Here is an 18,209-nt window from a genome sequence, read left to right as displayed (position 1 = left end):
CAGGTTCCATTCTCCCTCAATGGAGGTTGTTGACCCCCACGAGGGAGAACATCCCCTGTCAATCCCAACTGTCGGTCATTTAAGCAGTCGAGAATCCAATGTCGGAATACCAACTGTTGGGACATCATCCAGCACCCTCATAGATGGTGTTGGGGGTGGTGTACAGGCTGGCAGGAGATGCTGTAGATGGGAGAGATCAGTGCCCCCCCCCATACATGGCAGATGTGGGAGATGCGGGCTGCTCGGAGGTAGAGAATTCTCTTTATCCTGAACGTGCTGGGACAGGCCGCTCATTCCTGCTATTATCTGTCCCAGCCACAAAGGAATAACTGCAGCATTGCTCACCATCTTGTGTGTAACCCTGGCCTCATAATCAGGGGGCCACTGACTGCAAGAAGGGGACTACTGACTGACTGCAAGCAGGGGACTACTGACTGACTGCAAGCAGGGGACTACTGACTGACTGCAAGCAGGGGACTACTGACTGACTGCAAGCGGGGGACTACTGACTGACTGCAAGCGGGGGACTACTGACTGACTGCTAGCGGGGGACTACTGACTGACTGCAAGCAGGGGACTACTGACTGACTGCAAGCGGGGGACTACTGACTGACTGCAAGTGGGGGACTACTGACTGACTGCAAGCGGGGGACTACTGACTGACTGCTAGCGGGGGGCTACTGACTGACTGCAAGCGGGGGACTACTGACTGACTGCTAGCGGGGGGCTACTGACTGACTGCAAGCGGGGGACTACTGACTGACTGCTAGCGGGGGGCTACTGACTGACTGCAAGCAGGGGACTACTGACTGACTGCAAGCAGGGGACTACTGACTGACTGCTAGCGGGGGGCTACTGACTGACTGCAAGCATGGGACTACTGACTGACTGCTAGTGGGGGGTTACTGACTGCTAGCGGGGGGCTACTGACTGCTAGCAGGGAGCTACTGACTGACTGCAAGCAGGGGACTACTACCTGCAAGCAGGGGACTACTACCTGCAAGCAGGGGACTACTGACTGACTGCTAGCGGGGGGTTACTGACTGCTAGTGGGGGGTTACTGACTGCTAGTGGGGGGTTACTGACTGCAAGCAGGGGACTACTGACTGCAAGCAGGGGACTACTGCCAGCAAGCAGGGGACTACTGACTGAATGCTAGCAGGGACTACTGACTGCAAGCAGGGTGCTACTGCCTGCAAGCAGGGGACTACTGACTGACTGCATGCAGGGGACTACTGACTGCAAGCGGGGGACTACTGATTGACTGCAAGCAGGGGACTACTGATTGACTGCCAGCAGGGGACTACTGATTGACTGCCAGCAGGGGACTACTGACTGACTCCAAGCAGGGGACTACTGACTGACTCCAAGCAGGGGACTACTGACTGACTGCCAGCAGGGGACTACTGACTGACTGCCAGCAGGGGACTACTGACTGACTGCCAGCAGGGGACTACTGACTGACTGCAAGCAGGGGACTACTGACTGACTGCAAGCAAGGGACTACTGACTGACTGCAAGCAAGGGGCTACTGACTGACTGCAAGCAAGGGGCTACTGACTGACTGCAAGCAAGGGGCTACTGACTGACTGCAAGCAAGGGGCTACTGACTGACTGCAAGCAAGGGGCTACTGACTGACTGCAAGCAAGGGGCTACTGACTGACTGCAAGCAAGGGGCTACTGACTGACTGCAAGCAAGGGGCTACTGACTGACTGCAAGCGGGGGACTACTGACTGACTGCAAGCGGGGGACTACTGACTGCAAGCGGGGGACTACTGACTGACTGCAAGCGGGGGACTACTGACTGACTGCAAGCGGGGGACTACTGACTGACTGCAAGCGGGGGACTACTGACTGACTGCAAGCGGGGGACTACTGACTGACTGCAAGCGGGGGACTACTGACTGACTGCAAGCGCGGGGGACTACTGACTTCAAGCAGGGAGCTACTGACTTCAAGCAGGGGACTACTGACTTCAAGCAGGGAGCTACTGACTGCAAGCAGGAGACTACTGACTGACTGCAAGCAGGGGGCTACTGACTGCAAGCAGGGAGCTACTAACTGACAGCAGTGGACTACTGAATGCAAGCAGGGAGCCTCCTGTCCCACACAGGAGGGTCCCACACAGGGAGCCTCCTGTCCCACACACAGTGCTAGCTGCATATTATTGCAGATACTGTCTCCTATACCCCAGGGGGCTACTGACTGCAGGGGGTCCCCCGTCCCCACACCATGGAGAGAGATCAAGTACAAAGCATGATACATAGCAGCGGTGTAGCGGAGGGAATGACGTGATACATAGCGGTGGTGTAGCGGAGGGAATGACGTGATACATAGCAGCGGTGTAGCGGAGGGAATGACGTGATACATAGCAGCGGTGTAGCGGAGGGAATGACATGATACATAGCAGCGGTGTAGTGGAGGGAATGACATGATACATAGCAGCGGTGTAGCGGAGGGAATGACATGATACATAGCAGCGGAGGGAATGACGTGATACATAGCAGAGGAGGGAATGACGTGATACATAGCAGCGGTGTAGCGGAGGGAATGACGTGATACATAGCAGAGGAGGGAATGACGTGATACATAGCAGCGGCGTAGCGGAGGGAATGACGTGATACATAGCAGCCGTGTAGCGGAGGGAATGACGCGATACATAGCAGCCGTGTAGCGGAGGGAATGACATGATACATAGCAGCGGTGTAGTGGAGGGAATGACATGATACATAGCAGCGGTGTAGCGGAGGGAATGACATGATACATAGCAGCGGAGGGAATGACGTGATACATAGCAGAGGAGGGAATGACATGATACATAGCAGCGGTGTAGCGGAGGGAATGACGTGATACATAGCAGAGGAGGGAATGACGTGATACATAGCAGCGGCGTAGCGGAGGGAATGACGTGATACATAGCAGCCGTGTAGCGGAGGGAATGACGCGATACATAGCAGCGGTGTAGCGGAGGGAATGACATGATACATAGCAGCGGTGTAGTGGAGGGAATGACATGATACATAGCAGCGGTGTAGCGGAGGGAATGACATGATACATAGCAGCGGAGGGAATGACGTGATACATAGCAGAGGAGGGAATGACATGATACATAGCAGCGGTGTAGCGGAGGGAATGACGTGATACATAGCAGAGGAGGGAATGACGTGATACATAGCAGCGGCGTAGCGGAGGGAATGACGTGATACATAGCAGCCGTGTAGCGGAGGGAACGACGCGATACATAGCAGCCGTGTAGCGGAGGGAACGACGCGATACATAGCAGCCGTGTAGCGGAGGGAATGACGTGATACATAGCAGAGGTGTAGCGGAGGGAATGACGTGATACATAGCAGCCGTGTAGCGGAGGGAATGACGTGATACATAGCAGCGGTGTAGCGGAGGGAATGACATGCTACATAGCAGCGGTGTAGCAGAGGGAATGACGTGATACATAGCAGCAGTGTAGCGGAGGGAATTACATGATACATAGCAGCATTGTAGCGGAGGGAATGACATGATACATAGCAGCGGTGTAGCAGAGGGAACGACCTGATACATAGCAGCCGTGTAGCGGAGGGAACGACCTGATACATAGCAGCCGTGTAGCGGAGGGAACGACCTGATACATAGCAGCCGTGTAGCGGAGGGAACGACGTGATACATAGCAGCCGTGTAGCGGAGGGAACGACGTGATACATAGCAGCCGTGTAGCGGAGGGAACGACGTGATACATAGCAGCCGTGTAGCGGAGGGAACGACGTGATACATAGCAGCGGTGTAGCGGAGGGAATGACGTGATACATAGCAGCGGTGTAGCGGAGGGAATGACGTGATACATAGCAGCAGGTTCAGGCCAGGATGTTACTGTTTATCCAGCTGCAAGTCACTAGTCTTGTGTAAGAAGCTCCCACAGCCCCCCTCCCCCTCCCCCCACGTGCTATGTGCGCAGTTCTTGTAAGTAACAGGCGTTGGGGCAGATGAGCTAAGTCTTGGGGGTCGCTCCTCTTATGTGCGGATGATTACGGCACTGGGGGGACTAAGCGAATTCGGCCCAGCAAAGGATGTGAGATCAGCTTAACTCAGGTGCCATTGCCGGGGTTTAAACAGCGCACGAATGGCACCTCGCACCCTTCTGTGCTAATAGGATCAACCCCTTTGGAGAGAGATAAAGTACCAGCTCCTATCTGCCCTGCTTCAGGCTGGGATTGACAGGAGCTGATTGGCTGGTACTCTATCTCTCCCTACGGCTTAGTACATCTGCCCCTCCGTTACATTTACACAGCGCTGTCTCACACTTACTAATCCTTCAGCATGTTAGTGATGGCGTTAGTGATGGAGTGATGGCGTGAGTGATGGAGTGATGGCGTGAGTGATGGAGTGATGGTGTGAGTGATGGAGAACAGTCACTGGATGTGTGGGGCTCCTGTCGGGAGGAAACGGGTTAATCAGAAGTATTCTAACTAGGACCAAATGCTGGAGACAGGAATGTGAGTGTTACTGCAGGAAGCAGAATCTCTGTAATCAGCCGCAGTGTAACCCAGACGTATCCTGTCCATACTGTGTGATAGTGGGGACCAGTTACTGAGTGACTGTGGGGTACATTAGTGGAGGGCAATACACGGCGCAGGCCCCTTTCCTTATGAATAGGTGTAGTTATGTGGGGCTGTAATTACTACCAGACAATGTCATATACTGACATTATACAGGGACGGTGACATCACCCGCCCAGCTGAGGTCACACAGGACATTGTGATCATTGTCTACCCCCAGTGTGTGTGTGATGGGGGAGGCCTGACATACCCCAGACACAGTAACTGCAGGCTGTCAGCACCTGATCTGCAGCCAGGACATGTAAGGGAGAACTCCAGCCCTGACTAGTAGATCCCCGAAGATGCCTGCAGACATCGCTTATTCTGGGCTCAGTGCGGTGCAGGGATGTCTGGCGGAAGATGATTGGTCAGATCAGGCCTATATAACACTGAGCTGTCCCGGTGAAGTACAAGCTTCAGCATGTTCTCTGAAAGGGTATGCTGGGACTTGTAGTTTCACATCACCTGGCCCCCAACAGATTATGGGGTTTATTCTGGTTGATTCGCAGTCTCGCGAGCCCCCCCCCCCCCTCGCAGCGTGTGTCGTCCCCCCTCGCAGCGTGTGTCGTCCCCCCTCGCAGCGTGTGTCGTCCCCCTCGCAGCGTGTGTCGTCCCCCCTCGCAGCGGGTGTCGTCCCCCCTCGCAGCGGGTGTCGTCCCCCCTCGCAGCGGGTGTCGTCCGTGTCGTCCCCCCTCGCAGCGGGTGTTCCCCCCTCACAGCGTGTGTGTCCCCCCCCCCCCCCCCCTGCAGCGTGTGTTCCCACACACTGTAACATAAACATCCCTCCGCACGCCGCGGGGGAACACCCACATCATGCGATAGTCGGCGACCATGGAATGATGTGGACCGTGCACACACATGTAAGGATGCTCTGAGGCACCGTCCCTCACATATGTGTGCACCCTCGGGGAGGACATGGATGGGCAGCTGACACCCCCCCCCCCCCCGCACACACCTGTGTCACGGCCTCATTACCATGACAACGCCCAGGTAATTGGACTGATCGCCGCCCCACGCCCCTCTCCACCCCCGCCCGCTGTCCTGGGTGAGCGAGCGATCCCACTATTCGCAATGGATCCCAACCAGAATACCCCCCCGTATATCATTCTGCACTTTGTCTTCCTCTTCCCAGTTATTGGTTGTGTGTTGCTATGGGACACTGCAGGACACGAGGGAACATCCATCCTAGAAGTATAAAAGGAAATGCTTACATTTGTGATTTTGTGTGACTGTGTGTGTGTATGATTGTGTGTGTCTGTGTGTACGATTGCGTGTGTGTATGATTGTGTGTATGATTGTGCGTGTGTATGAGTCTGTATGATTGTGTGTGTGTGTGTGTGTGTGTGTGTGTGTGTGTGTGTGTGTGGGGGGGGGGGTATAAATGACTTGCTGGGATATTTGGTAACAATGGCCCTTATTCTGATCGGTGCGGATATTCCCGCATTCTTACGGAGCGGTCCGCACGCCACGGTGTTCTGCCGCGTGCGGCCATCGTCCGTAGAAACGCCCACGTGTCCTCCGCATTCGGACGGACTCACTCTTTAAGAACAGGGCGTGTTTACGGACGACATACAAACCATGCGTGTGCGGGAGAAACACTCCGATTCTGCACGGTATTACAGAGTATGCTCGGGAATACCGCATCCGAACGGGAGCCAAGCGGTGCTACCGCCCGTAAGCGGTGTATTTACGCCAAACAACCCACTATTATGTCAATTCTGCAATACATCACATGACCCACTTATTCAATTACCTATCCTCATAAAAAAATGCTTATTTGGAATTGGAATCAATTAGATGCCAATATATCCTTACAAGCATGCCTAACACATGCATTGCACACATTAACCCTTACAGCAATTGAAGTGCAATGGTTTCAATTAAAGCACTGACAAGCGTCCTATTAGTGAGTAATGAGTAAAGGAGTCGATTTTATTGGGTTCAGGTGTTAATGCTTGTAGTCATTAGGCGGTCCGTTCGCCTACCGCAGGAACGAGTGGTGTCCGCAAAGCAATAGTAGCCTTTTGGACACCGCACATTTCTTCCCTTTTTGTTCGCGTGCATTCGGAGTGCTATCCGAATGTACACCCCCCCAACATAAGTGTACTCCCCCGTGTCCGCCCATGTTTCCGCCCCGTTTTGCCCACTTTGAAACTACGCCCATGTGTCATTCCGCATGACGCCCATAATACGCCCATATTTCCCGAATGATTGCGGTGACCAGTTTTGTACGGGATTTGCCCGAACAGGTACGGAGTCAAGGCGTGGCACATGCGCGTAGCGTTCTCCACGCATGCGCAGACGCCGTAAAGACGCGATCCGAAAGTATGCGGAAAAGTACGCATCAATCAGAATAAGGGCCAATGTTACTGGACAGAATAAGCAGAATTAACCACTTCACTTCCAACACCCCGGCAGTGAGAGGGTAACACCCCGGCAGTGAGAGGGTAACACCCCGGCAGTGAGAGGGCAACACCCCGGCAGTGAGGGGGCAACACCCCGGCAGTGAGGGGGCAACACCCCGGCAGTGAGGGGGCAACACCCCGGCAGTGAGGGGGCAACACCCCGGCAGTGAGGGGGCAACACCCCGGCAGTGAGGGGGCAACACCCCGGCAGTGAGGGGGCAACACCCCGGCAGTGAGAGGGCAACACCCCGGCAGTGAGAGGGCAACACCCCGGCAGTGAGAGGGTTAACCTCCTCTGTCTTCTAGATATGAGGTTTTCTTTCCGTTTCCCACCACTCACCCATGTAACGCCGCTGTCTAGACAGCCCCCCTCCGATGGGGAGACAGTCTGGGCTTTCTGTAACGGGAGTGCATTTTCGGTTCTTTTTTTTTTCTGAGTGGAACTACAAGTCTCAGCATGGTATCTTCTATCATGATTAGAGATGACAACCCTCCCCCCTCATTCAGCATCAGGCAGGGAAGAATTACTCCCCACTTCCACAGTGGGCCGGGATACTATATGTTTCCATGATGTCATGTCTAGCTCGTGGCGGGGGGAGAGGAGAGTGCGGCCCGTTCTTCTCCCGCTGTGACCTCTCTATCCCCCGGATCACTATTCTGGGGAGAGGAGACTGCGGCCCGTTCTTCTCCCGCTGCGACCTCTCCATCCCCCGGATCCCTATTCTGGGGAGAGGAGACTGCGGCCCGTTCTCCTCCCGCTGCGACCTCTCCATCCCCCGGATCCCTATTCTGGGGAGAGGAGACTGCGGCCCGTTCTTCTCCCGCTGCGACCTCTCCATCCCCCGGATCCCTATTCTGGGAGAGGAGACTGCGGCCCGTTCTCCTCCCGCTGCGACCTCTCCATCCCCCGGATCCCTGTTCTGGGGAGAGGAGACTGCGGCCCGTTCTCCTCCCGCTGCGACCTCTCCATCCCCCGGATCCCTGTTCTGGGGAGAGGAGACTGCGGCCCGTTCTTCTGCCGCTGCGACCTCTCCATCCCCCGGATCCCTGTTCTGGGGAGAGGAGACTGCGGCCCGTACTTCTGCCGCTGCGACCTCTCCATCCCCCGGATCCCTGTTCTGGGGAGAGGAGACTGCGGCCCGTTCTTCTCCCGCTGCGACCTCTCCATCCCCCGGATCCATCCCCCGGATCCCTATTCTGGGGAGAGGAGACTGCGGCCCGTTCTTCTCCCGCTGCGACCTCTCCATCCCCCGGATCCCTGTTCTGGGGAGAGGAGACTGCGGCCCGTTCTTCTCCCGCTGCGACCTCTCCATCCCCCGGATCCCTGTTCTGGGGAGAGGAGACTGCGGCCCGTTCTTCTCCCGCTGCGACCTCTCCATCCCCCGGATCCCTGTTCTGGGGAGAGGAGACTGTGGCCCGTTCTTCTCCCGCTGCGACCTCTCCATCCCCCGGATCCCTGTTCTGGGGAGAGGAGACTGCGGCCCGTTCTTCTCCCGCTGCGACCTCTCCATCCCCCGGATCCCTGTTCTGGGGAGAGGAGAGTGCGGCCCGTTCTTCTCGCGCTGCGACCTCTCCATCCCCCGGATCCCTGTTCTGGGGAGAGGAGAGTGCGGCCCGTTCTTCTCCCGCTGCGACCTCTCCATCCCCCGGATCCCTGTTCTGGGGAGAGGAGAAGGGGTAACTTCACTACCACAGCGAGACCCCATACATGTGACGGATGTCTCAGACGCAGTCACTGGGACTACAGAGTTATAGCACCATTGCCCCCGCTGGGGTATAGTATTACATATAATGTGGGACTGGTGAATTATTGCCCCCAGGTGACATGGGGTCAGCAGCAGCAGAGAATCGCTTACTGCTCCAGCTGCTCATTACTGTACTATGGTGCAAGGGTTAAACCCGGCCTCCCCAGCTATTGTACCTGGCAGCTCCTGATTGGTCAGACCAGGGCAGGACAGTTCTCTGATTGGTCCACATCCCCCCTACTCACGCAGTGTATTTGCAGCTGGAACACATTATACTGAGCAGCAGCCCTGGGAACTCTCACTACAGCATTGTCTGCATTCCTCTCACTCACATAGGAGGAGGGGGGCCTGAGGGGTATAGAGCGCGGTGGGGTGCAGGGACTATAGGGGGCCTGAGGGGTATAGAGCGCGGTGGGGTGCAGGGACTATAGGGGGCCTGAGGAGCATAGAGCGCGGTGGGGTGCAGGGACTATAGGGGGCCTGAGGAGCATAGAGCGCGGTGGGGTGCAGGGACTATAGGGGGCCTGAGGAGCATAGAGCGCGGTGGGGTGCAGGTACTATAGGGGGCCTGAGGAGCATAGAGCACGGTGGGGTGCAGGGACTATAGGGGCCTGAGGGGCATAGAGCGAGGTGGGGTGCAGGGACTATAGGGGGCCTGAGGAGCATAGAGCGCGGTGGGGTGCAGGGACTATAGGGGGCCTGAGGGGTATAGAGCGCGGTGGGGTGCAGGGACTATAGGGGGCCTGAGGGGCATAGAGCGCGGTGGGGTGCAGGGACTATAGGGGGCCTGAGGAGCATAGAGCACGGTGGGGTGCAGGGACTATAGGGGGCCTGAGGGGCATAGAGCGAGGTGGGGTGCAGGGACTATAGGGGGCCTGAGGAGCATAGAGTGCGGTGGGGTGCAGGGACTATAGGGGGCCTGAGGGGTATAGAGCGTGGTGGGGTGCAGGTACTATAGGGGGCCTGAGGAGCATAGAGCGCGGTGGGGTGCAGGGACTATAGGGGGCCTGAGGGGTATAGAGCGTGGTGGGGTGCAGGGACTATAGGGGCCTGAGGAGCATAGAGCGCGGTGGGGTGCAGGGACTATAGGGGGCCTGAGGGGTATAGAGCGAGGTGGGGTGCAGGGACTATAGGGGGCCTGAGGGGTATAGAGCGAGGTGTGGTGCAGGGACTATAGGGGGCGAATAGAGCGAGGTGGGGTGCAGGGACTATAGGGGGCCTGAGGAGCATAGAGGGGTATAGAGCGAGGTGGGGTGCAGGGACAATAGGGGGCGAATAGAGCATAGAGCGTGGTGGGGTGCAGGGACTATAGGGGGCCTGGGGGGTATAGAGCGAGGTGGGGTGCAGGGACTATAGGGGGCCTGAGGAGCATAGAGCGCGGTGGGGTGCAGGGACTATAGGGGGCCTGAGGGGTATAGGGCGAGGTGGGGTGCAGGGAATATAGGGGGCCTGAGGAGCATAGAGCGTGGTGGGGTGCAGGGACTATAGGGGGCCTGAGGAGCATAGAGTGTGGTGGGGTGCAGGGACTTTAGGGGGCCTGAGGGGTATAGAGCGCGGTGGGGTGCAGGGACTATAGGGGGCCTGAGGAGCATAGAGCGCGGTGGGGTGCAGGGACTATAGGTGGCCTGAGGGGTATAGAGCGAGGTGGGGTGCAGGGACTATAGGGGGCCTGAGGAGCATAGAGCGAGGTGGGGTGCAGGGACTATAGGGGGCCTGAGGGGTATAGAGCGCGGTGGGGTGCAGGGACTATAGGGGGCCTGAGGGGTATAGAGCACGGTGGGGTGCAGGGACTATAGGGGGCCTGAGGAGCATAGAGCGCGGTGGGGTGCAGGGACTATAGGGGGCCTGAGGAGCATAGAGCGAGGTGGGGTGCAGGGACTATAGGGGGCCTGAGGGGTATAGAGCGCAGTGGGGTGCAGGGACTATAGGGGGCCTGAGGAGCATAGAGCGCGGTGGGGTGCAGGTACTATAGGGGGCCTGAGGGGTATAGAGCGAGGTGGGGTGCAGGGACTATAGGGGGTGTATAGAGCGAGGTGGGGTGCAGGGACTATAGGGGGCGTATAGAGCGAGGTGGGGTTCAGGGACTATAGGGGGAGTATAGAGCGAGGTGGGGTGCAGGGTCTATAGGGGGCGTATAGAGCGAGGTGGGGTTCAGGGACTATAGAGGGCCTGAGGAGCATAGAGCGCGGTGGGGTGTAGGGACTATAGGGGGCCTGAGGGGTATAGAGCGAGGTGGGGTGCAGGGACTATAGGGGGCCTGAGGGGTATAGAGCGCGGTGGGGTGCAGGGACTATAGTGGGCCTGAGGAGCATAGAGCGCGGTGGGGTGCAGGGACTATAGGGGGCCTGAGGAGCATAGAGCGCGGTGGGGTGCAGGGACTATAGGGGGCCTGAGGAGCATAGAGCGCGGTGGGGTGCAGGGACTATAGGGGGCCTGAGGAGCATAGAGCGAGGTGGGGTGCAGGGACTATAGGGGGCCTGAGGAGCATAGAGCGCGGTGGGGTGCAGGGACTATAGCGAGGGGGTCTGGGTAGTATAGAGTGGGGTGCAGGGACTATAGAGGAGGGGTCTAGGGAGTATAGAGCAAGGTGGGGGTGCAGTGCCTATAGAGGGGTGGTCCAGGTGTGGGTGCGGGGGTGCAGCGGGGTGTGTGGGTGTGGCGAGTGTAGACCGAGGGTGTGCATGTAGGGGGTGTAGAGCTGGGGTGGGGGGTGCAGCGAGTGTAAAGCGGGGTCGTGGGTCCTGCAGGTGTAGAGCGGGGTCGTGGGTCCAGCGGGTGTTGAGCGGGGGGTGTGGGTGCTGCGAATGTAGAGTGGGGGTCGTGGGTCCAGCGAGTGTAGAGCGGGGGGGTTGGGATCATTTGGTCTACAGCATGACAATGTTTAGGTCGACAGTCAAAAGGTCGACATGGGATTTTGCACTGTTTTTTACCTGAATGTCAACACAGTCGACATGGACACAGTTTAAAGGGCACCGCTACGCTCGGCACACTTGCCCGGCGCTTGCAGTCGCTGCGTAACCCTGGAGTCACATGGCGGCTACTCCTATGGATGCGACTTCTATGGGCACACCCGCCCATGAAATACCGGGGTTTAACCACGAGACGCCCACCCCCCCCCCCCCCCCCCCCCCCCCCCCGCCTATCAGTCACCCAGCGGTTTATCGATGTTCGGAATTGGCTGCAAATTCGCAGCCCTATGAACGTCTCTGAATCAGGCCCATGATTACACAGCTGGAGGCCGACTTTCCCAACTTATCCATATAACAGGCGCTCTCTGGCCAGAGGTGACTGAGCTGAATGTTCCCAACTCTGATATGTGCTCAGTGCTTCCACACCCTGGCAGCTTCTGGTACTGCAGCTGATAACACTGCAAATATAGCGCATTGCCTGGGTGTTATCTCTGCCAGACTGATCCGTTATCTACAGGAAATCCTAGATCTCCGGGACGTGTTACATAGACACCCGCATGTGTTATATAGACACCCGCACGTGTCACAGGGTTACATAGACGCCCGCACGTGTCACAGGGTACATAGACACCCGCATGTGTTATATAGACACCCGCACGTGGTACAAGGTTACATAGACACCCGCACGTGTCACAGGGTTACATAGACACCCGCATGTGTCACAGGGTTACATAGACGCCCGCACGTGTCACAGGGTTACATAGACACCCGCATCTGTTACATAGACGCCCGAGCGTGTCACAGGGTTACATAGACGCCCGCGCGTGTCACAGGGTTACATAGACACCCGCGCGTGTCACAGGGTTACATAGACACCCGCGCGTGTCACAGGGTTACATAGACACCCGCGCGTGTCACAGGGTTACATAGACACCCGCGCGTGTCACAGGGTTACATAGACACCCGCGCGTGTCACAGGTTTACATAGACACCCGCGCGTGTCACAGGTTTACATAGACACCCACATGTGTTATATAGACACCCGCACGTGTCACAGGGTTACATAGACACCCGCATATGTTTATATAGACACCCGCACGTGGTACAAGGTTACATAGACACCCGCATGTGTCACAGGGTTACATAGACGCCCGCACGTGTCACAGGGTTACATAGACACCCGCATCTGTTACATAGACGCCCGCGCGTGTCACAGGGTTACATAGACGCCCGCGCGTGTCACAGGGTTACATAGACGCCCGCGCGTGTCACAGGTTTACATAGACACCCACATGTGTTATATAGACACCCGCACGTGTCACAGGTTTACATAGACACCCGCATATGTTTATATAGACACCCGCACGTGGTTCCAGGTTACATAGACACCCGCATGTGTTATATAGACACCCGCATGTGGTACAAGGTTACATAGACACCCGAACGTGTCACAGGGTTACATAGACACCTGCATGTGTTATATAGACACCCGCACGTGTCACAGGGTTACATAGACGCCCGCACGTGTCACAGGGTTACATAGACACCCGCATGTGTTATATAGACACACGCATGTGTTACATAGACGCCCGCGCGTGTCACAGGGTTACATAGACGCCCGCGCGTGTCACAGGGTTACATAGACGCCCGCGCGTGTCACAGGTTTACATAGACACCCACATGTGTTTATATAGACACCCGCACGTGGTACAAGGTTACATAGACACCCGCACGTGCCACAGGGTTACATAGACACCCGCATCTGTTACATAGATGCCCGCACGTGTCACAGGGTTACATAGACGCCCGCACGTGTCACAGGGTTACATAGACACCCGCATATGTTTATATAGACACCCGCACGTGGTACAAGGTTACATAGACACCCGCACGTGCCACAGGGTTACATAGACACCCGCATCTGTTACATAGACGCCCGCACGTGTCACAAGGTTACATAGACGCCCGCACATGTCACATGGTTACATAGACACCCGCATGTGTTCTATAGACACCCGCACGTGGTTCCAGGTTACATAGACACCCGCATGTGTCATATAGACACCCGCATGTGGTACAAGGTTACATAGACACCCGAACGTGTCACAGGGTTACATAGACACCCGCATGTGTTATATAGACGCCCGCACGTGTCACAGGGTTACATAGACGCCCGCACGTGTCACAGGGTTACATAGACACCCGCTTGTGTTATATAGACACCCGCATGTGTCACAGGGTTACATAGACACCCGCATGTGTTACATAGACGCCCGCGCGTGTCACAGGGTTACATAGACACCCGCGTGTGTCACAGGGTTACATAGACACCCGCGCGTGTCACAGGGTTACATAGACACCCGCATGTGTTACATAGACGCCCGCGCGTGTCACAGGGTTACATAGACGCCCGCGCGTGTCACAGGTTTACATAGACACCCACATGTGTTATATAGACACCCGCACGTGTCACAGGGTTACAGACACCCGCATATGTTTATATAGACACCCGCACGTGGTACAAGGTTACATAGACACCCGCACGTGCCACAGGGTTACATAGACACCCGCATCTGTTACATAGACGCCCGCACGTGTCACAGGGTTACATAGACGCCCGCATGTGTTCTATAGACACCCGCACGTGGTTCCAGGTTACATAGACACCCGCATGTGTTATATAGACACCCGCATGTGGTACAAGGTTACATAGACACCCGAACGTGTCACAGGGTTACATAGACACCCGCATGTGTTATATAGACGCCCGCACGTGTCACAGGGTTACATAGACGCCCGCACGTGTCACAGGGTTACATAGACACCCGCATGTGTTACATAGACGCCCGCGCGTGTCACAGGGTTACATAGACGCCCGCGCGTGTCACAGGTTTACATAGACACCCACATGTATTATATAGACACCCGCACGTGTCACAGGGTTACATAGACACCCGCATATGTTTATATAGACACCCGCACGTGCCACAGGGTTACATAGACACCCGCATCTGTTACATAGACGCCCGCACGTGTCACAGGGTTACATAGACGCCCGCACGTGTCACATGGTTACATAGACACCCGCATGTGTTCTACAGACACCCACACGTGGTTCAAGGTTACATAGACACCCGCATGTGTTATATAGACACCCGCATGTGGTACAAGGTTACATAGACACCCGAACGTGTCACAGGGTTACATAGACACCCGCATGTGTTATATAGACACCCCGCACATGTCACAGGGTTACATAGACACCCGCATATGTTTATATAGACACCCGCACATGGTACAAGGTTACATAGACACCCGCACGTGTCACAGGGTTACATAGACACCCGCATGTGTTCTATAGACACCCGCACGTGTCACAGGGTTACATAGACACCCGCATGTGTTATATAGACACCCGCATGTGGTACAAGGTTACATAGACACCCGAACGTGTCACAGGGTTACATAGACACCCGCATGTGTTATATAGACACCCGCACGTGTCACAGGGTTACATAGACGCCCGCACGTGTCACAGGGTTACATAGACACCCGCATGTGTTACATAGACGCCCGCGCGTGTCACAGGGTTACATAGACGCCCGCATGTGTTACATAGACACCCGCACGTGGTACAAGGTTACATAGACACCCGCATATGTCAGAGGGTTACATAGACACCCGCACATGGTACAAGGTTACATAGACACCCGCAAGTGTCACAGGGTTACATAGACACCCACATGTGTCGCAAGGTTACATAGACACCCGCATGTGTTATATAGACACCCCCATGTGTTACATAGACGCCCGCGCGTGTCACAGGGTTACATAGACGCCCGCGCGTGTCACAGGGTTACATAGACGCCCGCGCGTGTCACAGGGTTACATAGACGCCCGCGCGTGTCACAGGTTTACATAGACACCCACATGTGTTATATAGACACCCGCACATGTTACAGGGTTACATAGACACCCGCACGTGTCACAGGGTTACATAGACATCCGCACGTGTTTATATCGACACCCGCACGTGTCACAGGGTTACATAGACATCCGCACGTGTTTATATAGACACCCGCACGTGTCACAGGGTTACATAGACACACACATATATATATATATATATATATATATATATATATATATATATATATTAGAGTTTCTCCTAACACTTGAACCAGTTCTGGCTTGTGTGGTGGGAAAAAAGAGGCAGCACTTTGCGGACTTTGTCAAACACGTTAGAAGTGTATTAAGGCATCAAACGGACAACGTTTCAAAACCCGAAGGTTTTTTTCCTCAGGTCAACAGAAAGCAATAACAGGTTGACCTTTTTTTCCCACCACACAAGCCAGAACTGGTTCAAGTGTTAGGAGAAACTCTACTCTATATTATTTCTGTGGAAGGCAATTGACCCTTTTGTTTGTCATCCAGAGTGCCAATCCCTCGTTATTGTATGTATGTATGTATGTATGTATGTATGTGTATATATATATATATATATATATATAGATAGATAGATGGCGACCTGGCACTCCTGTTACTGTTGGCAATGGCCTGTGTGCCCCTGCAGGAATATACAAATACTGACAGCTGTCTGCCTGAAGAAGGGGAGTTTTGGTCCCCGAAACTGTTGCACATTAAATCGTTTTATTTTCACAAGACCTGGAGTGCCATGCCAGTGATTTCTCCGAACGGAGCCAGGATCACTATCAGTATTTATATATATATATATATATATATATATATATATATATATATATATATATATATATATATATATATATATATATGTGAGCAAGCACTGTCACCCACCAGAGAGAGATACAGTATATATAGGGGTCAGCGAGTACGGTGTCACCCACCAGAGAGAGATACAGTATATAGAGGGGTCAGCGATTATGGTGTCACCCACCAGAGAGAGATACAGTATATATTTAGGGGTCAGCAAGTACTGTCACCTACCGGAGTGATACAGTATATATAGGGTTAAGCGACAACTGTGTCACCCACCAGAGAGAGATACAGTATATATTTAGGGGTCAGCAAGTACTGTCACCCACCGGAGTGATACAGTGTATATATAGGGTTAAGCGACAACTGTGTCACCCACCAGAGAGAGATACAGTATATATAGGGGCAGAATATAATTACTCACCGATTCCTTTGCTTCTCTCTACAAACAGGAAGAGGCGAAGAGCAAGTCCAAGGTTTGCGCCAACGTGTTCTGTGGTGCTGGCAGAGAATGTGCGGTGACGGAAAAGGGCGACCCCACCTGTCTGTGCATTGAGGTGAGAGAACACTGTTCTATGAGGTATGAGGCATCACATCTACACATGCTTGTGGCTGAGCAGTGCAAGACGTGATGTTCTTCTATGTGTATGTGGAATTCTCCTTACCATATCCCCCTGCACTACTGTAACTTCCCCAGCCTGCCTGTGCTGCCTCGCTCCTCTATAGTCTATCCATATCCCGCCTGCACTACTGTAACTTCTCCAGCCTGCCTGTGCTGCCTCGCTCCTCTATAGTCTATCCATATCCCGCCTGCACTACTGTAACTTATCCAGCCTGCCTGTGCTGCCTCGCTCCTCTATAGTCTATCCATATCCCTCCTGCACTACTGTAACTTCTCCAGCCTGCCTGTGCTGCCTCGCTCCTCTATAGTCTATCCATATCCCGCCTGCACTACTGTAACTTCTCCAGCCTGCCTGTGCTGCCTCGCTCCTCTATAGTCTATCCATATCCCGCCTGCACTACTGTAACTTCCCCAGCCTGCCTGTGCTGCCTCGCTCCTCTATAGTCTGTCCATATCCCCCTGCACTACTGTAACTTCTCCAGCCTGCCTGTGCTGCCTCGCTCCTCTATAGTCTATCCATATCCCGCCTGCACTACTGTAACTTCTCCAGCCTGCCTGTGCTGCCTCACTCCTCTATAGTCTGTCCATATCCCGCCTGCACTACTGTAACTTCTCCAGCCTGCCTGTGCTACCTCACTCCTCTATAGTCTGTCCATATCCCGCCTGCACTACTGTAACTTCTCCAGCCTGCCTGTGCTGCCTCGCTCCTCTATAGTCTATCCATATCCCGCCTGCACTACTGTAATTTCTCCAGCCTGCCTGTGCTGCCTCGCTCCTCTAGTCTATCCATATCCCGCCTGCACTACTGTAACTTCTCCAGCCTGCCTGTGCTGCCTCGCTCCTCTATAGTCTATCCATATCCCGCCTGCACTACTGTAACTTCTCCAGCCTGCCTGTGCTGCCTCGCTCCTCTATAGTCTATCCATATCCCGCCTGCACTACTGTAACTGCTCCAGCCAGCCTGTGCTGCCTCGCTCCTCTATAGTCTGTCCATATCCCGCCTGCACTACTGTAACTTCTCCAGCCTACCTGTGCTGCCTCGCTCCTCTATAGTCTATCCATATCCCGCCTGCACTACTGTAACTTCTCCAGCCTGCCTGTGCTGCCTCGCTCCTCTATAGTCTGTCCATATCCCTCCTGCACTACTGTAACTTCTCCAGCCTGCCTGTGCTGCCTCGCTTCTCTATAGTCTGTCCATATCCA

General features: G+C 55.0%; 1 protein-coding gene across 1 annotated transcript in view; it reads left to right on the top strand.

The window, feature by feature from the left end:
- The window catches only part of FSTL1 (follistatin like 1), a 39,693-nt gene that overhangs the window by 7,765 nt on the left and 13,719 nt on the right, over positions 1-18,209 (top strand). The window contains exon 3 of the mRNA XM_083170640.1: positions 16,837-16,964. Within this exon, the coding sequence (XP_083026766.1) occupies positions 16,837-16,964 (128 nt within the window). The remainder of the gene's footprint in view (positions 1-16,836; positions 16,965-18,209) is intronic.

The sequence above is a fragment of the Crinia signifera genome, chromosome 2 (genome assembly GCF_055691185.1).
Source record: "Crinia signifera chromosome 2, ASM5569118v1, whole genome shotgun sequence".
Classification (NCBI taxonomy): Eukaryota; Metazoa; Chordata; class Amphibia; order Anura; family Myobatrachidae; genus Crinia; species Crinia signifera.
This window is presented reverse-complemented; position numbering and strand designations above follow the sequence as displayed.